This window comes from Marmota flaviventris, chromosome 3, assembly GCF_047511675.1.
Source record: "Marmota flaviventris isolate mMarFla1 chromosome 3, mMarFla1.hap1, whole genome shotgun sequence".
Taxonomy (NCBI): Eukaryota; Metazoa; Chordata; class Mammalia; order Rodentia; family Sciuridae; genus Marmota; species Marmota flaviventris.
Window position 1 is genome coordinate 172,387,665 of NC_092500.1, and position 21,558 is coordinate 172,409,222.

Consider the following 21,558-nt stretch of genomic DNA (forward strand, 5'->3'; position numbering starts at 1 on the left):
AATTGCTTTGGCTATTCTTGAGTCTCTTATTCTTTTAAATGAATTTAAGGACTTTTTTTTTTTCTAGTTCTGTGAAGAATGTCAGAGGTGTTTCATGAGGATTGCATTGAATCCATATATTGCTTTTGGTAGTATGGGCCATTTTGACAATATTAATTCTGCCTATCCAAGAGCATGGGAGTTCTTTTTATCTTCTAAGTTCTTCTTAAATTTCTTTCTTTAGTGTCTATTATTTTCATTGTAGAGATCTTTTACCTCCTTGATTAGATTAATTCCTAAGTATTTTATTTTGTTATTTTTTTGAGGTTATTGTGAAAGGGAGGGTTTTCCTGATTTCTTTCTTTGCATAATTTGTTGGAGTATAGGAAGCCTGATGATTTATGAGTGTTGATCTTATATCCTGCTACTTTGCCGAATTCATTTATCAGCTCTAGATGTCTTATAGTGGAGTTTGAGTCTTTTCCATAAAGGATCATGTCATTTGTAACTTTTTAATCTCTTTCTCTTGTCTGATTGCTCTGGTTAGAGTTTTGAGAATTATGTTGAATAGTAGTTGTCTTGGTCCTGATTTTCAAGGCAGTTCTTTCAGTTTCTCTCCATTCAGTATGATTTTGACTTTGGATTTGTCATACATAGCTTTTATAATGTTGAAGTAAGTTATATTTCACCCTAGCATTTTTAACATGAATGGGTGCTGGATTTTAGCAAAGGCCTTTTCTGCATCTGTTGAGGTGATCATATGATTATTGTCCTCAATTCTATTTACGTGGTGAATTACATTTATTGATCTGTGTGTGTTGAACCAACCTTGCATCCCTGGGATGAAACCCAGGTATATTATCATGGTATATTATCTTCTTGGTGTGTTTCTGAATACTGTTGGCTAATATTTTGCTAAGGATTTCTGTATCTGAGTTCATCAGGAATATAGATTCATCTGGGTTTTCTTTCCTTGATGTGTCTTTTACTGGTTTTGGCATCAGAGTTATATTGGCTTCATAGAATATATTTGGAAGTGTTCTCTCCCTTTCAATTTAATGGAGTAATTTGAGAAAGTGTGTTGTTCTTCTTTAAAGACCTGGTAGAACTCAGCTGAGAATCCATGTTTCTAGACTTTTCTTTGTTGGAAGACTTTTAATTGCTGTTTCAATTTCATTACTTGATATTGGCCTGTTTAGGTTTTCTATATCTCCCTGATTCAATATATGTGCAGGTCATATATATCTAATTGTTTGTCAGTATCTTCTAGATTTCCAGTTTATTGGAGTATAGATTTTCAAAATTGTTCTTTTTAAAAATATTTATATTTTAGTTGTAGTTGGACGTAATACCTTTATTTTATTTATTTTTATGTGGTGCTGAGGATTGAACCCAGGGCCTTGCTTGTGCTAGGAGTGCACTCTACCACTGAGCCACAACCCCAGCCCCCCAAAACATTTTTAAAAAATGTTTTTGTAGTTGTAGATGGACAGAATGCCTTTATTTATTTGTTTATTTTTATGTGGTGCTAAGGATCGACTAGTGCCTCACAACATGCTAGGCAAGCGCTTTGCCACTGGGCTACATACAACCCCCTGTCCTCAAAATAGTTCTTAATGATCCTCTGGATTACAGAAGTGTCTGTAGTGACATCTTCTTTTTCATCTCTAATTTTGTTTATTTGGGTCTTCTCTCTTACAAGTGCATAGTTTTAAATATTGAAAAGAGATATTTAATGAGTTTCTATAATCTTAGAAGTAGATACAATCTGAAATAACAATTTTCCTATGCTGCAGAACATTTCTCTACAGATGCTTAACATGTTAATTACAGATCTTTTTTCCTATTGGAGTAAGATTCCAAGTAATCTTCATTAAATGACTTAACCTAATGTGAATTATTTTACAAATTTGAAAAAAATTTAGGTACATGTGTTTTAAATACTTTATGGCTAACATTTTAGTGATGCAAACTTGATTCTTAATTAGACTAAGTGGGGAGGGAAGTTAGATAAAGTTGTTGATTGCAACTGCATTTTTTTTCAAAGAAATAATCATATATTTAAAATTAGGAATGTATGTATTCCTAAGTATGATTTGTAATTTCTTACAGATTTGTGGGATCTCTGGGTACTATCATCATAAAATGTAAAGATTTTCGAATTATTCAGTTGGATATTCCTGGAATGGAGGAATGTTTAAATATAGCCAGTTCCATTGAGGTAAGTATTTTGGAGGCAAAATCTGGTAGAAAGAAAAATGTTACATTCTGACTGAATTCAGCTGTTTTATCATGTTTTGTGATTCAGATACTGAAAACTGACAGGAAAAGCCTTATCCTGACTCATTGTTTACTTGAGTGTCATGGGACTGTTTTGACATATAGCAGTTTTTAGTGTTAATCATTTTATATGAGTAACCCTTATTCCATGAACTGCTTAGATTTCTGTGGAATTGCATTCCAGGGACTTTATAGAATTTCCATGGGTTCATAGTGGTCAAATAATAGATATTGTTTTACTTGAGTATGTACGAGTATGTAGTTAATGGGGAAAATTTAGAGAATTTAGTAAAGGGGTTCTTTGGAGAAACTTTACAGTCTTGTTTGACATTTCATGTTTATTATTTAAATCTTAATATTTTTCTCTGAATCAAAGACAGTTGGTCAACTTTTTTTTGATGCTCCGAAGGGTTTTTTTTTTTTTTCAAATAGCATCATATGTGGAATTTTAAGCCAATAAAATAAATAACAGCTAGAATTGATTTGGGTCACATTACAGTGAGTATGTATTGGGGGATGTAGAAGCCCCCATTGACTCACACCATTCCCCACCTTCTGAGGGCTTCCTCAAACATTGAGAACCATTAATGAGAGTGTTTCCTTTTTTCTCTTCCAGGAAAGTAACTACACACAGATTTTTTTTTCTTAATATATTAGTATATCTTTTGTAATAGATGCAACCCTATACCTTTGGGTAGAAATATTAATAATGTAATATGATTCTTGTTATAATACAGTTTGATTCTTGACTTTATTGCTTGGTAGCTTATGACCATGGGCAAAGTTTTTAATCTCTTTGACAACTAGTTTTTTACTTTTTTGTAAAAGGAGAATAATATTTCCTACCTTTTAAGGTTGTAAGAATGTTATTAGTTGATTTTTGTGGAGTGCTTAGTATAATATGTGTGAATATAGCTACCATTTGAGTGCCTTCTGTCATTTACTGAGTGAAGTTTAATGGTAAGAATTTGTGGGAAAAATATCCATATGATATTTACTATCTTAAACATGTCTACAGGTACCATTCAGTTGTGTATAATAAGTCCACATCACTGCAACAGATCCTCACAACTAAAACAAGTCACTATCACCTGTGGTTTTAGTCTTGTTTTTTAGTAAATGAATTTCCATTTACTTTTCCGTTTACATTCATTTTCATCAGTTTGCTTACGACAGGATGTGTTTGCTTTGTATTTACTTAAACAATGTTGAACATTGGTTCAGATCACAAGTAATAGAAATTTTACTTGAATAATTTAAATTTCAGTTGAAGAGCTTATATTATTTTCACCTCATCCTAACCAAATTGGGTATGCACTCAAGTTTTAAGTTACTTTAGGCTAAATCATTGCCACTAAATTTTATTAATTAGCTCTGGGTTTGTATTGTTTTCTAGATAATTATAGAGGAAGAAAAAGGGAGAAATTCTTAAAAATCTATAAGTAGTAGGATATATTGCTTGTTTTTGATATAAGATTAGAGAAATAGAGAAGCAACCATTTTGAGTGAATGGCATGTAACCTTTTTTGTGCATTTGCTAAACTTTAAATATTTAAGGAAATGAGAAGATGAAGTGAACTGTTTTACACAGTTGTCATTTGAAAGTAACATGACACTGGTTTGGCCACATTCTTCAACTTGAGTGAGAAAGCATTGTAAATTCCAGAGCATTAAGTTGAAATAATGTTCCACTATTTGGGCAGAGGAATGCCACTGGCTCTCTTCAGTTGAGAGAGAGGGAGAGAGAAGGTGGGGAAAGGAGGCGGGGGTAGGGGGGTGGGGAGAGAATATGAATGTGTGTGGCGGGGGTGGGGGGTGTGTTTGAAAATGTGAGGTTGGATTTTTACTGACCTATCCACATTTTTGTTCTTCTCTCTCTGACTAGTGATCTGTGAGATGGCCGGCTGGTGGGTGTTAGAGATGCTGCCAGTGGTGAAGAAAGGGGCAGAGCTTGTTGCCCACTTATTGATTGCATTCACTTAGCTTTGATAGCAGCTGACACCAATCAGTTGCCTAAATGGTTGTATATTACCCAGAACTCTTTAGAAATTGACTCATTGTGTAGAAACTCTTAGGGTTGAAAAGTCATAAATAATAAGCTATCTTTCTAATTTGACCTCTGAAAATGAGTGCTCTATTGAATGTTTTCATAGCATAGCAAATACATATAGTAGACCTGGCCACAAGCCTTTGCCTGGCATCCAACCCCGATCCTCCATGCTGCATACATCTTAATTTAGGGGTGATAAGTGATTCCCTCAATAGCATAGGCTTCCTCTACCTGTTCTTTATAATCAAGAAGAGTCTGCTTACCCCAAAATATTCTGCTGCCACAGATAGACTTCCATTGGAAGAATAACTGGCAAGTACTCAGTTTTCTAAATTGTAGAAAGAAGCATGATGAAGCTTTTTTTCCTGCCGAGTTTCAGCTGCCTTTTAGAATTGAAATGTTTTCAGTTCTTCTAGCATTAATGTGTTTAAAGGAGAAGACTTATCTCTAGTGATATAAAACATAATCACAAGTAGAAATGTGAATGCTTATTGCCTACAGAGTGGTTGTTGATTTACATTTAAAATAGCAGCTGCCATGTGCAAGGCCCAGGATTTTTTCCTCAGCACTGAAAAGAAAAAAACCAGTTGAACTGACTAAAGCAGCTCTGACGTAGAACAGATGTGGGCATGTGCTTTTGTGCTTCTATTGGTGCAGTTGGCATCCAAAGACAAATAACTTTGGACAAAGTTTATAAATAACTTTGGACAGGGATGGTTTTTGTTAAACTGCTGAACTACATATCCAGTGTAGTATTGGAAATCATGGGCATATCCTTTTGTGAGCCAGACCCTACTGTGACCTAGAGGGAGGTAACTTCTTTCTGAGAGCTGTGGGGTTCTGAGACTTGTCATAACCTCCCCCAAGTGAGTTTACTGCCCTTTGAACTATGCTAATTGATTAGGTGCCCTTCTTTCCCAGCCATAGTATTGCTTTTTTCTGTAACCCCCTGTCAAAAAGACGTATCTGCCAGGCGAGGAATGATGTTCCATCTGTCTGTCCCTCCATCTGCTCAGGTTTTCCTGGTTTATTACCCAAAATTCAAGTACTGCAGATGAATGTAATCTCATTTGGGGAACATAGAGTTATTACCCCAACTTGAGACCAGGTCACTGTAGCATAAAGATATGAAAATACCTCACCAATTGGCATATTGGTTCTAAGATGGAGGAAATAAACATTGATTGAATTTCCTCACACAAGGCACATATGATAGCTAAAATTACATTTTGTTTCCTTAGGTGCCAGGAGCATTGCATGTATGCTTGTTGCATATGTGATCTCTCTTAATGCTGCTGGTAACCTTACAGGGCCCCTGGGTATTGTTATTTCTCCCTTGTTACAGTTGAGCAATTGAGGTGTAGAGATAAATGGACTTGCCCACTTCTTACCTGCTACTGCACAGCTAGATTTGGAACCTGAGTCCAGTGGTCTGTCTCTTGACCGAGTTTTGGCCACTGAGCTTTATCATTTTTGTTTGCACTTACTATAAGGCACTCATTATAAATAATTTACACACAAAACAAACAAATAAATAATTTACATATGTTTAAATAGCTAGTAACTGGATTTTAGCCAAGACCTCACTGAATAACTCAAAACTCTTTGTTCTCTGATCCCTAGAAGTTCTTGGACCTTTTTATTAAACTTGATTAAATTGTATGAAGAGTAGTTTCATTTTCTCCTAGAAAATTGTGCCATTGTGTGCAAAGTTTTTCTTTTTTTTTTCTTTTCATTCAGCAATACATATTGGATGAATGTTGTATATCAGGTGCTTTATTAGATGCTGGAAACATGGAAATTGGCTTCAGTAAGACTATCACTATGTCTATAAATAAAAAGTTAGAGAGCTGTAATGGGTGTGTATCATAATTAGGCAAGGCATGTGCTTGCTTCCATTTCTTCAGTTAGAATGTGCTGAAGTTATGGCATGTTTCTTTTTTCTATCACTAGGCATTGTCTACCTTGGACTCTGTCACTCTGATGTATCCTTTCTTCTACCGGCCCATGTTTGAGGTGATAGAAGATGGCTGGCATTCCTTCCTTCCTGAGCAAGAGTTTGAACTCTACTCTTCAGCTGTGAGTTAATGTTTGGCATTCCTTCCTTCCTGAGCAAGAGTTTGAACTCTACTCTTCAGCTGTGAGTTAATGTTTGGTAATTATGGGTAATTAGAAACAACGCAGCATTTTGTCTCATTTGTGAGAATGATAACTTTCCTTTGAAGAGAGATCAAGTGAAGTTGTCTTACCTGTGCCTAAAAGATGTTTCTATTAGTTGTTCATATCGCAGTCTCTGACATTCAGAGATTTGTATGATTTGTTCACTGCTGCAGCTGAAAAGCCTTTTCTTCCAGAAGATTAATGTATTCTAAATATTACTTTTTAAATTTTGAAAATGACATTGATAAAACAGTAGTATGTGCATAAAAGTAGTCCTGGCATATTGTGAGTTAATTGTTGGACATGTCTCCTTAGAAACAACTTCATGTCTAGTAATTAGGTTCTAAGCCATCGTCACAATTGTATTGAACCCATTGAATCCACTGGGTGCTTCAGATAGTACCAGAGAACCATCTAGCACATTTGTTTCTATGGGTTAACTTTTATTAACATGGGTTAGTCAGACCAGGTAGCTAAAATTAGGTTCTTTTTTTCCCTGTTCTGGCTAGTTTACTTCTTTCTTCTTCCTCATACTTTTATGATAACCTCTATAAGTGAGCATTGAGGGGCCCAAGACAAAGGGATAAGGAACCATGGAATTTAAAGAGCAAAGGTATCTATAGCAGCCAAGTGAGAAAGGAAAGGGATTTTATATTCTCATGCGGGGATTTTTTTTAAGTTCCATTAGTCCCAAAGATATGGTATTGAAAAGAAAGAATAAAAACATAGCTGTAAAGATACTTTGTGTTGTATCCCAGATACATTATTGATGGCTTAACTTGCTAGGAGCCTATTGTTGGCAGAATGAAAAAGTGTTGAGCAAAATGATCTCAAGAATTCTTCCACTTCTAGCATGCTGTTATTCAAGAATTATCCAGAAAGATTATTTCAGATTCTTTGCTGAAATACACATATAGCTTATCTGTATTCCTTCTGCTAGCACTTTAGAAATTTTGTATGCAAAAGGCGATGATTAGGTTTTGCTTCTGGTTCTGGTTCTGGTTGAGTAGCTCCTATCTCACAAGCCCTTCTGCAGTTATCAATGACAGTGGAATCATCTACCCAAAACTACCTGGTTAGTAAACAAAAACCAGCATATTTTAAAGGGAGTCAATATTTAGAGGAAGTGAATGGCACAATGAGTTTCCTGTGTTTGCATGTGTGGGCGGGCTTTGTCCTGAGGGTAGCATGGTTGTGGCATTATTGATGTGAAGCAGCTAACATTCTAGTAGAAAGCCCTCTTTCTCTCTGGTGGGAAAAGCCAGGGGAGGGAGCCTAGGGCAGCCAGAGATGCAGGAGAGGAGTGCCGAATTCTGGACAGGAACTGGCCATAGAAGGGGATCCTTGATCCTGCATACTGCCTCCAGTCTCTGGCTGACTTGGGGGCAGTTTGGCCACAGAGCTGAGCTGCCTTGCATCACAGTGCTAGAGTTTGCAGATAAGTCTTACCAAATGATTTGCCTGCTAAAACAAAACTTCAGCATTCTCCAAAGGCATAGCATACGATGCCTATGTGGAGCATGTATGTTTCCTTAGTGTATCTCAGATGTCTAGGATACAATCCAAAGTTGAACCAGGATAATGTCACCCACTCCCCCTGAGAAAAAATGACCAACAATTACTGACCCCAGGATGACTCAGAAGTTCAAATTATCACACAAGGATTTTAAAACAGCTGTAGAAACTACTAAGGTAAGAAAAAGTAAGCTTAAAATAAAAAGAAGACAAAAGCAAAAATTAAAACACTGCCTTTGCACTGTTCATGTGTGTAGATAGACTACACCTGGAAGCAATAGCGTCAGAATTTAGTCTGGAATGGCTGAGTGGATACATACACCTAAAGAGTTGGCAAGTGTTTTACATTTTATATAATATAGGCTAATATTTAAGTAAATGTAATTTTATTTATAAGTATAAATATATAAGGTAAATATAAATAAATAGAAGTGTTATCATATTTAAGTTAAAGATGTAAATTATAATATTTAATTAAAGATAAATGTTAAAGATATTTAAGATATCTTTAAGATGTATAATGTCATCCTGAGAATAGGATTAGTCAACCTTGGCAGTGTTGACGTTTGGGCTCTTAAATTCTTGTTGCAGGTGGCTTCCCTGTGCCTCAGAGTATGTTTAGCAGCATCCCAGGCACGGGCACTACCATTTGCCAGTAGCATTCTCCCTCCCACTCCCTAGTTGATTCCAGACATGGACAAATGTTCCCTTGGGGCAGAAATCACCCCTGTTTGAAAACCAGTAACCTGGAGCTATTGCTTTAATAAAATGCAAAGAAATATATTTAAAAAGTTAAACTGGAATTCTAAAAAATATTTAATCCAGAAGAAGGCAAGAAAGAAGAAACAGCAATAAAAACAGGGAACAAACAAAATAATTAAATGCTTGACTAAAGTCCAGCTATAACAATATATATTTTAATATTGGTGAGTCAGGCACTCCAATTAAAAGGCAGAAATTGTCTGAATGAATTAAAGAAAAATAGAAGATCCAGATGTGTTCTGTGTATAAGAGATGTGTTTTGAATATAAACACAGATAGTTTGAAAATGGATGAAAAAAGATGTACTGAACAAATAATAAGCATAAAAAGGCATGAGTAACTGCTAATTCCAGATTAAAAAATAAAAAGACTTTAAGACAGGCACATTTATAATAATGAAAAAGGTCATTTTATATTTAACATATGTATGTATGTATTAGCACACGTTGACAGAAATGAAGAAATATGCAATTCTACAGTCAGGATAAGATATTATTAAAATGGTCCTCTTGTCAATTATTAGAACTAGGCTAAAATAACAACAGCAAGACAAGTAGAGACATAAAAGATCTGGTCTGAAGAACATTGCTTAATATTTATAGAATGCTGCTTTAACTTCTCCATAATATGCATTCTTCAAGAGGCACGTGGTGTGTTCCCAGGAGAAACCATAAACTGGGGTGTTAACTAAATCTAAATAAATTTACTAGGATTGAAATCACATAGACTATAATCTTTGACCTCAAATATATTATAAATCAATAACACTAAGATATCTAGGAATATCTATCTCCTAATATTTCTAAATTACACAGAATATTTATAAATGATCTGTGGTTCAAATACGAAACCACTTAGAAAATATTGTGAACAAAAAATAATGAGAATGCAATTTCTCAAAATCTGTGGAGTATAGGTAAGGCAGAGTTTGGAGATAAGTGTGCAACTTATAATTCTCACATGAGAAAAGAAAATGAGTCTAAAAGCATGGACCTAAACACCAACTTAGGAAGCTAGGGAGGACAAAAACAGAAAGAGGGAGAGAGTAAAAATAAAGGCAGAAAGCAATAAGATAATTAGAATTAATAAGCAAGTTTAGCAAAATTGCTTGATATAAGATCAGTATACAAAGTTGGGTGTGCACTTATGATCACAGCACTGGGAGGCTGAGGTAGAAGGATCACTTGAGTCCAGAAGTTGGAGAAGTTCAAGACAATGTCATAAAGAAAAAGAAGAACGTGCACCCCATAATCCCAATGGTTTGGGAGGCTGAGGCCTGGAGGATCGCGAGTTCAAAGCCAGCCTCAGCAACAGCGAGGTGCTTAGCAATTCAGTGAGACCCTGTCTCTAAAATACAAAATAGGGCTGGGGATGTGGCTCAGTGGTTGAGTGCCCCTGAGTTCAATCCCTGGTACCCAAAAAAGAAGGAAATAAAAAGATCAGTTGCATTGGCAACAATCACTCTTAACATGAATAAAATACTTAGGAATAAATTTAACCTGGTTCAGGATCTGTATATTGAAAGATGCAAAACAATGGTGACAGAAGTTGTAGGAAATTTAAATAAAAGGAGATATACTGTGTTCATTAATTGCAAAACAACATGGTTAAGATCAGTAGTTGACTTGGGGAAGGACAAGATAGTGAATATTTTAGGTTTCACTGATCATGTGCTCTGTTGTAACTACTCGACTCTGTTGTTGTAGCATGAAAACAGCAGTAGACAATACACTAATGAATAGGTGTACCAGATTCCAATAAAACTTTATTTACAGAAACAGGCATAGGCTGGATTGGGCTCACTATGGTGGCAGTTCTGTCCAAATTGATCTATAAATTCAATGCAACCCTTATCAGTATTCCAACAGGTGATTTTGTAGAAATGAAAGAGAGTCTAAAATTTATATTGAAATGCAAATTGACTAGAATAGCCAAAACACCTTTGAAAAAAATAAAGTATTTAAAATGCTCGATTTTAGAGCTTCATATAAAATGGCAGTAATCAAGAAAGAATGATATTGGCATAAGGACAAACAGATGAGCAGAATATAGGGTCCAGAAAGAAACCTTTCCCTTTATGGGCAGTTGATTTTTGACAAAAGGTAGCAAGGTGATTTCATAGGGAAAAGACAGCTTTTTCAGCCAATACCTTTGGAATAATTTGATCTCCATATGAGAAAATCTAGATGGGTACCTCAAACCATCCACAAACAACTCAAAATATGTGGTAGACCTAAATGTATTGTAGATCTAAAACAGCCAAAACATCTGGAAGAAGGCACAGGAAAAAAATCTTTATGACCTTGGTTGTAAAAGGTTTGTGTGTGTGTTGTATGTGCGCTAGGGCTTGAACCCAGGGCCTTGCATGCACTGTACCACTGAGCTGCACTCCCAGAGAGATTTAGGTGTTACTTCAAAAACAATGGAAAATAGATTAGTGATTTCTTAGCATTGGATATTTACCAGGTGTGCCAACTGTCAAGACCCATGAAATTATGCAGTCAAGATGTATAACTTACTTTTCACCTTTTGTCTTAAAGGTGATTAAAAAGTAGAGAAAATAATTTAATGTAAAGATTAAATAGCTGGTTAGAAAGAGCTAAAGAGAAATCTGGAACAGGTTTGAAATAATTACCCAGAATACAGAATAGAGAAACAAGGAAGCTGGGGGAAAAAAGAGGTTAGAGCATTCATAGTAAAGAAAGAAGATCCAATATTTATTTATCACATAAGAGTTCCAGAAGCAGATAATACAGAAAGTGAAAGAAAGGTAGTATTTAAATAGACAATAATTGAGAATTCTTTAGACTCAGTAAAAGTAATTGAACCTAAAGAGGTTAAGGTGTCCCAGCAAACACCACATAGGGTGGTCAAAAAGAAATCTGAGCCATGTTGTTGTCTAGTCCCTGAACAGCAAAGCAAAGCTAATATTACACAATTAGCAAGAAGGAAAAGACAAGCTACCTACATGGTGTTAGATAGAAGAGAAAAAAGTTTGATAGCTATGTATTCATGATAAAACCTCTTAACAGTTCTGGGGGTTTAATTCATTGGTGGAGTGTGTGCTTAGCATGTGCAAGATCCTTGGTTTAATCTGAGAAGCCCCGCCACACACACACAGATGGGGGTAGGTGTCTGGTAGGTGTCAGTGGGAAAGCACTTGCCTAACATGTGTGAGGCTCTGAGTTTGATCCCAGCATTACAAAAACAAACAGAAACCCAAAATGATTAATGGTGACTCCCAAAAGCATACAAAAAGCACTTTTTGTCATTCTCTGAGTTCAAGAGTGAGGCAAATGTGCCACCATTACTGTTCCTACTCAGGTCAATAAGGGGGAAAATACAAGGAAAAGGAATAAAATGAAAAAAGCAAAATTGCTATTATTTGCTGATTATGTGGTCTATGTAGGAAGATGAACGGATCAGGAGATTGTAAGCAAAGATGCAGTTAAAATGCAACATACTTTGTCATGTCTCTAGGAATGTATCTAAGCAAAGATACATAAGGCTTTTTTTTTTTTTTTAGTTGTAGTTGAACACAATATCTTTATTTTATTTATCTATGTGGTGCTGAGGATCGAACCCAGGACCTCGCATGTGTGAGGCGAGTGTTCTACCGCTGAGCCAGAACCCCAGCTCTATATAAGGCTTTTACTGAGAAAATTGTACAGCTTTATGGAAAAAATTAAAGCTTAACTGAGCAGAATAGTATGCCCTAGATAGGGAGATTTCTCTTAACTGATGTATAAAGTCTGTATACCTTTTTGAAACTCCAATTGATTTGTACATGGAATTGATAAAAGTTACATGGAAGAGCAAAGGACCAAGAGGAGCCATGTTACTATTAAAGACAAAAATGGAAGGAAGAGAGAATGCAGCCTACTAGACATCAAGCTTATTTTAAAAGCTATGGAAATTATTAAGATAGACCAGTGGCCTAGAATAGAGAGCTGCCCTGTACTCTCAAAAACTTTTATTATCAGAGTGGCATTGCAAATCAAATGGAGGACCATATCATTCTTTAGAGTAGGAAGTCAGAAAATAATTATGTAATAGTAGAAACCCAAGGAATAAAAGCCTCAGCATTCTATTTAGAAATTTGGAGGTAAACACTCACATAGAAAATAATCTTGAAAATAATTGACTTTGGAGAAATGGAATCGGGATGGGTGCCCAGGTGCCCAGGAAATGGGTAACTATTTTTTTTTTTGTAATGAATCTTTTAGAAACTACTACTGCTACTGCTCCTTCTCCTTCTCCTTCCCCTTCCCCTTCTCCTTCTTTGAAAAGTAGAAAAACAAAGTAATTAAAAATTGGTGTTGAATTTTGTGCAAGTTTTTAAAATACCAGTTTTTGCCTGAGACCCTGGGTTCAATTCCCTAGCAATGCAAAAACAAACAAACAAACAAACAAATGAAAAAACCAGCTGCATGTTATAGTACATCAAACACACTTTTTAGCTTCATCTTCCTACCAGTGAAGTTTATGGTTAGTATATTAGGCCAACCTGGATTATGGGAAATTTGAATTTCTTTTTACTATAAAAAGCCTTTTATTGTCTTCAAGCAGTTTTCATTTCTGCTGTTTAAAATAAGGCATTTGATAGATTTATTATTATTATTTTTTATTCTTATTTGTTACATATGACAACTGAATGCATTACAATTCATATTATACATACAGAGCACAATTTTTCATATCTCTGGTTGTACACAGGTATTTGATAGTTTTATGTGGTATGTTTTGAGTCCTTAGTCTACTGAGTCAGATTATTTCATTGACTTTTAAGTGTCTAGTCCAAGTAGCTAGTTTTTTTGTTTTAGTATTAGGGATTGAACCCAGAGATACTTTACTACTGGGCTACATCTTCAGTCCTTTTTTTTTTTTTTTTTTAAAGTTTTCTAATTTTAAGGCAGGGTCTCACTAAATTGGTTAGGCCCTCACTAGATTGCCAAGGCTGTCCTTGAACTTGTGATCTTCCTGCTTCAGCCTCCTGTGCTATTGCGCCTGGCTAGTAGTGAGTTTTATCATTCTTAAGGAAGATGTTACCAATCTTTGTTTTCTTCCTTTTCTAAATAGCAGAAAAGAACAAAGGTTTTGATGTAGGTGGTAGTTTTGTTCCATCAGTTCTGGCTAGGTAGTGTTCTGGAATTTTATAGTCTTAAGTGGTGCTGTGCTTTAAGAGGACCATTGGTAAACTGGATGGTCCCCAGAAAGGAGGAATGGGGTTCTACTGGCCTTTATGATCATTGTGTATTTAATACATTTAACTTGGAGAAGAGGCGACTAAGGGGGAAATGACTGTCTGTAAATATTTGATAGGATATCATGTGAAATATAGAACTTACGCTGTGTTGTCTGAAATCATGGTAAAAACGGTAGAGGAAGTTATAAAGCAACAGGTTTTGTTCAATGTAAGCAAGACCTTTCTAGGAACTAGTAATACATAGCAGTGCAGGAGGCTGGCCCTGATGAGTGGAACACCTTTACTCTGGAGGTATTTTAAGTGTAGGCTAGGTATCCTTCTGGTAAATTCCCAAGAAATTGCTTCTTCATCAGTGAAAATTGACCTCTGAAGTCCTTTAAACTTTTTCATGTTCTCTTGTAATGTTGAGATATTTGCTTAGCTTTGCAATGTTTTGTGTTTTTCAGACCAGTGAATGGAGGCTAAGCTATGTCAATAAGGAATTTGCCGTCTGTCCTTCTTACCCACCAATTGTCATAGTGCCCAAATCCATTGATGATGAAGCGCTTCGGAAGGTAGCTACATTTCGACATGGAGGGCGCTTTCCAGTACTCAGCTATTATCATAAAAAAAATGGAATGGTAAGTGGTACAGAACTGCTGCTTGATCTGCTGAAAGCCTTGGCCTGGGGATCTTTTCCTAGGGAGGTTGATTTTTCTGTGTTCATGGAAGCAGCTGGCCAGGTCGCTTTCACTAGGACTTCCATCACATAAACTCTAGGAAACCAGGAGCAGTTTGTTTCTCTGACGAGGCTATGATTGAATTCTTTCCATCATGCTCACCCTTAGAAAAGTAAAAATAGACATGTCTTCAGGACAGAGTGCAAAGGAAACTAGTGTTTATATGATGCTCGCAGCAACATTTTTAAGGTAGAAAAATGAGAAATTTCTCTGCCCAGAATAATGGTAAGGTACTTTAATTATTCTCACCAAATTTCCATGTGGATGGTGACTTGAACAGATGTTTTTATTTTCAGAAGAGAGAGGAGTGATCCGTAATTATTCATACTTTGTAAAACATGGAAGTCAGGTTAGGTGCTGTGGCACACTCTGTAATCCCAGCAACTCTAGAGGCTGAGGCAGGAGGATGTCAAGTTTGAGACCAGCCTCAACAACTTAGTGAGACCCACAGCAACTTAGCAAAATAAAAAGGGACTGGGGATGTAGCTTGTGGTAAAGTGCCTTTGGGCTTATTTCCTAGTACCAAAAAAAAGAAGCCGTGGAAATCAGGAATTTAATAGGCAAGGACTTGCTGGATATTTTCCAAATATTAGTTTATAAATTATTTTCTCTCTTCTTTTTTTCTCTCAGCTGATAAACTCTGCTTCTCACTTTGAAACCAATAGTAAATTAGTAGATAATTATAGCTATCTTCCACCCCCCTGCCAAATGTCTAAAAATGGATATTTAGTGTAAACAGAATTTTTAAGATTTGCTATTGTTTATTTATTTATATTGTGGTACTAGAAATTGAACCCAGATTGCTTTACCTCTGAGCTACCTCCCCACTCCTCTTTATTATTTACTTTGAGACAGGATCTCACTAAGTTGCTGAGGCTGGCCTGGAACTTGTCATCCTCCTGCCTCAGCCTCCTGAGTCACTGGGATTACAGTCAAATGTTAGATAAGATACAGAGGTTGGTAGTAAGTGGCTATTAAGAGAGACTAAAGATAGTTCAAAATAATCCTGGCACTCTGTCTGCAGCATTTCACCTCTGCAGTCATGATGTTCCAGTCGGCCAGATACTGCAGGATTTTCAGTGTAGGTGTGTCTTCTTTAGGGAACTTCAGTTCACACTATAGACAGATGAAAGGAAAAAGAACATACAGATTTTGTCACGTGCCTAAGCTTTGGAGTATGAGGCTCAAAGAGCAGTAAGGTGGCTGAACCTGGTAGAATGTAGCAGAGAGAGGGACTCAGCTTCTTACCGAAGATGTATACAGCAAGCCAGGCTGTGTACCAAGTCAACCAGGGCTGACTTGTTAGGGAGATCAGTCTCCCAGGTGATAACTGCTGTGCTCATCTTTGTCTGCACTAGGTTTCAGACCCCCATCTCTTCTTCCAGGGGAAAGATCCCTTCTAGGCAGAAAGAGGCCTGGGGACATCAGAGAGAAAAGCTTCTGATTGTCACTGCTGTAGGCAGACGTCAACTTCATTTTACAGAAGGACAGCTTTTCAGAGCCATTTCTGTGTCAACAGAGGTCTGCAGTTAATTTGGAGTTGTGGTATTTTACTCCCCTCCAAACTCAAGGTTTATTGGCTCAAAGACCATTATTGTCTTTGTTACTGGGCCAGGTCTGTTAGTTGTTGAATTCATGGATTTAATGAATTGAAATATTTGATCTTGAGGAGATGATACAGTTTAGTATGTGAAAATATTTTGAGATAATAGGAAAAATTTTGTTTTAAAGTATAAGTTTTGCCTTTGTTTTATGTCATTACTATTGTTTGTACATGGAAATATTTCTTTGTTTTTTGATCAAATCATCTCCAAAATGCTTTGTGATTGTTTTCCAGACAGTACTCTTAATCCATCTATTTCCTTTCTGTTTTCAGAAACTTTAAAAGCTGTCCTATTGATTATCAGCATATTGTGCTTCTAGGTAATTATGCGAAGTGGTCAGCCACTCACTGGCACTAATGGGAGAAGGTGCAAGGAAGACGAGAAGCTGATAAACGCTACCCTCAGAGCAGGAAAGCGCGGCTACATCATTGACACTCGGAGTCTAAATGTGGCTCAGCAAGCTAGAGCCAAAGGAGGTGGCTTTGAACAAGAAGCCCATTATCCCCAGTGGAGGCGAATCCATAAGTCCATTGAGAGGTAAAAGGTTCTGGAGATGGGGAGCACTCTGATTGGAAGCTAACTGGAGCAAAGAGTCATTAGATATTTAAAAATCACAAGTGCTCAAATGAAACCTGCATTAATTTTAAACCTGCATAATAATTTAGGTCAGCAATTGACTGAACAACTCATTGTGACCTTTTTTGTCAGTTTTATTAAAGTTTCACAAGTAAAATTGCATCTATTTGTGGTATACAGTATGTTTTATTTTTGTTTTTGTTTTGGTATAGGGGATTGAACCCAGGAGCTCTGAACCACTGAGCCATATCCCCAGCCCTTTTTAAATATTTTATTTAGAGACAGGGTCTCGTTAAGTTGCTTAGGGCCTTGCTAAGTTGCTGAGGCGGGCTTTGAACTCTCGATCCTCCTGCCTCGGTTTCTGGAGCTGCTGGGATTATAGACGTGTGCCACCATGCCCAGCAACAATATGCTATTTTGATATACTTCTACATCATGAAGTGATTACATCAATCTTTACATATCCATCACCTCATGTATTTATTTTTCTGTGGTGAAACATTTAAGGTCTATTTTTTTAGTAATTTACAAGCATACAGTATATTATTATTAACCATCATCATCATGCTGTACAATCATGCTATACAGTTGTCTGACTGAAACTTTGTATCCTTTGACCAACATTTCCCCACCTCCTTGCTTTCCCCCCATACTCAGATCTACTATTCTACACTGCTTCTATGAGTTTGTCTTTTTTAGATTCTACCTGTAAGTGAGACCATGCAGTGTTTGTCTGTTTCTGTCTTATTTTGGTTAGCATGTTGTCTTCCAGCTTCATCTATGTTGTTGTAAGTGACAGAATTTCTTCCTTCATTAAGGCTGAATAGTATTCCATTGCGTATATAGTACCACAAATTCTTTATCCTCATTCATCTGTTGATAGATATTAGGTTGATTCCATAACTTAACTGTTGCCAATAGTGTAGAGCCTATGGGGATATAGATCTCTTTGAGATCCTGATTCTGTTTCCTCTGGTTAATCCCAGAAATGAAACTGCTGGATCATACTGATGATTCTATTTTGAGTGTCCAGTGTGTAGTGCTATCAGTGGGAATAGGATTGTGATTGTGGGTTGCAAATGCAGTACTTTGGCCCTCTCTACTAATCTGGTAACCCAGCTGTGTGAGCTGAGTTCACTGTTCAGATGCAGGATGGTTTACCATGACAGACATTTGAAGCATCTTTGTGTTTAAATATTTATATTTTAACCTTTCATCCTCACATTAATGTATACCAACATAATAATTTGATTATTTTTGCCCTAGGATATTCAGAGGCAGAGTTTTTAGTTTAGTTTCTTCCTTTATCATTCTATTTCATGTTTTCTTTCTTTTACTTTTAAAAGGTATCACATTCTTCAGGACAGCTTAATCAAACTTGTGGAAGCTTGTAATGACCAAACGCATAACATGGACCGATGGCTCAGTAAGTTGGAGGCCTCCAACTGGCTGACTCATGTCAAAGAGATTCTGACCACTGCCTGCCTGGCAGCTCAGTGTATTGACAGGTAAAGTGCATTTTATTCTTCCTGAATGGGACACACACTGAGAACTAGACTTGTTTTTACCCAGACATGTGTTCATAGAGTCTGTTGAAGTTTGTGCCTATTCCATATCTATGATTTTATAAATTGTTGTATAAGAGAGTCAGTACATTCAGTTATCAAGGAGGGATGTGCAGAGAGTGTGGCTTTTAGTAGATAATTAATATTTGTTGAATGAATGAACCATGTACATACACACGTCTTCTGTGACATAGTTTTTTAAGTACTAAACCTTTTTTTTTTAAATTAAATCCTTAAATTTTCAATTTCCCAATTTTATTTTTATTACAATATAAAAGAGAAATGGAAGTAATTTTCTTATTTCTTCTCATGGGGCCAAATTTACCTCTTTACTTTTGCAATATTGATGAAAGGAGAGTTATTCTGTGATACAGTGAGATGATTCTTTCTAATCTCTCAGATACCTTATTGTAAACCACTTGGCATGTGGTTATATCTGGATCTCAAGTTGAGAAAGCCTGGTTATAGTGATGTGCAGTATGTGAAGTGATTTTAGTCTATTCACTCAGTTGAAGGTTGCTAACCCTTGAGACTTGAGGCAGAAGATTGAACAGAGGCAGAAGGATTGGTATAATTGTTGCAGAAGCTTAGAATGCCCTTTTAAGAAGGGGATTCCACTGAAACCATAGGTAGGGATGTTTTGTCACCACACAGTTGGGTGGCACTTTTCTTTGAGACTTTAATTGTTTTATTAATGCTTCCAAAATTAGGGAAATATGTATATAATTTTTCATTATTTAAAAAAATTGGTAATTGAGTGGGTTGCTTAAGATCTTGTGGTAAGTTAGTGGCAGCACCTAAGAGCTGGGATTACCAGGTTGTCACTGTTCTTTCTTTTGGGGTTAGGTGAAGCCCTTTTAGCCAGGAAAATACATAAATTGAAGATCAAGATTCTGTGGTAGAGAAATCAGTACTACAGAATGAGCCAGGTTAATATCAAAGGGTTTCTTTCTTTTCAACTTGAGTTTACCAGGTTTCTCCTCATAGTGTGAGTACAGAAGCCTCTATTTTCTTGTGAAACACAAATCTTTTTTCTTGAATATATATTTTAGTTGTTGACGGACCTTTATTTTTTATTTATTTATATGTGGTGCTGAGTGCCCAGTGCCTTACCATGCTAGGCAAGCACTCTACCAGTGAGCTACAATCCCAGCCCCCTAAAACACAAATCTTAATGAACATTTATTACCACATTGTCTGCCTTTTCAGCCACAATAATGAGATGATGCTGACCAGGCAGCCTTAGGTCCAAGTGTGTTCAGTTTGGGCTGGCCACATTCCGTGAGCAGGGATCTCCAAACTCTCATGAGGGGTCAGGTTGATTTTTGCCATGTTTGTGTTCCCTTTTGTCAAATGTATTAAATTACTATTTACACCTCCATAAAAATTTGTTCTTATAATTAATTGCTCAAAATATAAAAATAAACCTTAAATTAATTGAATTGTTTAGAATAAACCACACATAATTACAATATATATTCAGTATATTTAGAAGCCTTAAAAGTGTTTGCTCTTACTCTTTAGCCTTGTCATTAGATTTTATCCTAAGAATGGGATTCTTGACCTACCATGGGTGAACTTCAGGGAGTCTGTTATTTTCAAATTAACAATTTCCTTACTGTAGGATTAAGTAAGTTATACTTCATCACATAATAGAATGTTATACAGCCATTAATACAAAGGTCCTAAAGAGGCCAGAGAAACGTGGGGGAAGGACTTGTAATGAAAATAATAGGAAATTGCCTTTTGTTATTACTCTGTAAAGTATATATGTATGTGGAAAAAAAATTGCCAGTTGTTATCAAACTTGAAATTTCCTTTCTCCAAAGTTTTCTTCATTATTGTGTTAATAAAAAGGGTGAAAAAAGGCAGGAGGGATGTCGTTAATTTGGTTTTGTTGTTTCCTTCCCTTCTCTTGAGAACGGTGGGATCCCATTCACCGAGTAAGTCTCGTGGGACAGTGGTACCTTTGCCACCAACTTTCTAGGTTGGCAGTTTTAATGTTTTTTTTTTTTTTTTTTTTCCTATTTCCACGATTCTCAGAATGTGATTTCCCTGATCCATTATAGTTTTTGAAGGTGCCCTTATAGTTAGCTGGTGGTGTGAAGTAGATGGAAATCATAGTCAGAAAGTAATTTTAATGTATGTTCATAGGTGTGATGAGGAAAGGCTTTACTCAACTATAAAATGCAGAAAGGTAAGAGCCTCCTAAAAGGACCACTTTTCAGTTTTGTAAAGGGACAGAAAATTTAGCTGAAAAGTGCTGTGAAATTTGTTATAATTTAATGGGAATCTGGCCATGTGAAATTTGGGACTCATCATAGTCCTTTTTTTCTCTAGAAACCCTTTGTCTATCCAGTGCTTTATTTAGTGTGAGGGAGCTGGATAATGTCTTTGTCTATCCAATAATAGAGAGTAGGACAGAGAATAGTGCATAAGTTTAAAATATCGACTCAGTTAGTGTTTATTGTTAGCAGTTCATTGGCAGTGTCGGGAGTGTCCCATGTGTGTCTGGGTTTTCCACCAGGGAAGGAGCATCGGTTCTGATTCACGGAGCAGAAGGAACTGACTCCACCCTGCAGGCGGCCTCCCTGGCTCAGATCATTTTGGAACCACGGAGCCGGACTGTCCGAGGTTTCGAGGCCCTTATAGAAAGAGAGTGGCTTCAGGTGAGAATAGCCATCTATGAGGTGTTGCCATCCTGAAATGGGGTAGCTGACATCGTGTGTGAAATTTTGATTGGTTAATATTTTTAAATTGTGCGTTTAATTTTCTGTGGGTCTATTAATCTACCTTCCTTCTAGTAAATGTTTATGATCTTTACCCCTCTCAATTTCTAGATGTCTCTTTGACTATATTGCTCACTTATTACTTCATCCACTTAAAAGACTTGTTAGCTGTGCTGGTTGAGCATCACTAATCCAGAATCTGAAACGTTTGAGTGCTAACACTTGACTTATGTCAAAACATAGGGGTACTCAAAAAACCAAAGGCAGAATGTTCTTTCTAATATGTGGATGCTAACCCACAACAAGAGAGGAAAAGATTAGAAGTTCATTGGACAAGACGAGGGGAATGAAGGGAAAGGAGGAGGGGTAGTTATAGGAAAGACAGTGGAATGAATTGGACATACCTTTCTATC

The 21,558-nt window shown here is 36.5% G+C and overlaps 1 protein-coding gene across 1 annotated transcript in view; it reads left to right on the forward strand.

The window, feature by feature from the left end:
• The window catches only part of Mtmr9 (myotubularin related protein 9), a 48,208-nt gene that overhangs the window by 13,779 nt on the left and 12,871 nt on the right, over positions 1-21,558 (forward strand). The window contains exons 2-7 of the mRNA XM_027926938.2: positions 2,092-2,200; positions 6,263-6,388; positions 14,399-14,572; positions 16,595-16,812; positions 18,198-18,359; positions 20,944-21,085. Of these exons, the coding sequence (XP_027782739.1) occupies positions 2,092-2,200; positions 6,263-6,388; positions 14,399-14,572; positions 16,595-16,812; positions 18,198-18,359; positions 20,944-21,085 (931 nt within the window). The remainder of the gene's footprint in view (positions 1-2,091; positions 2,201-6,262; positions 6,389-14,398; positions 14,573-16,594; positions 16,813-18,197; positions 18,360-20,943; positions 21,086-21,558) is intronic.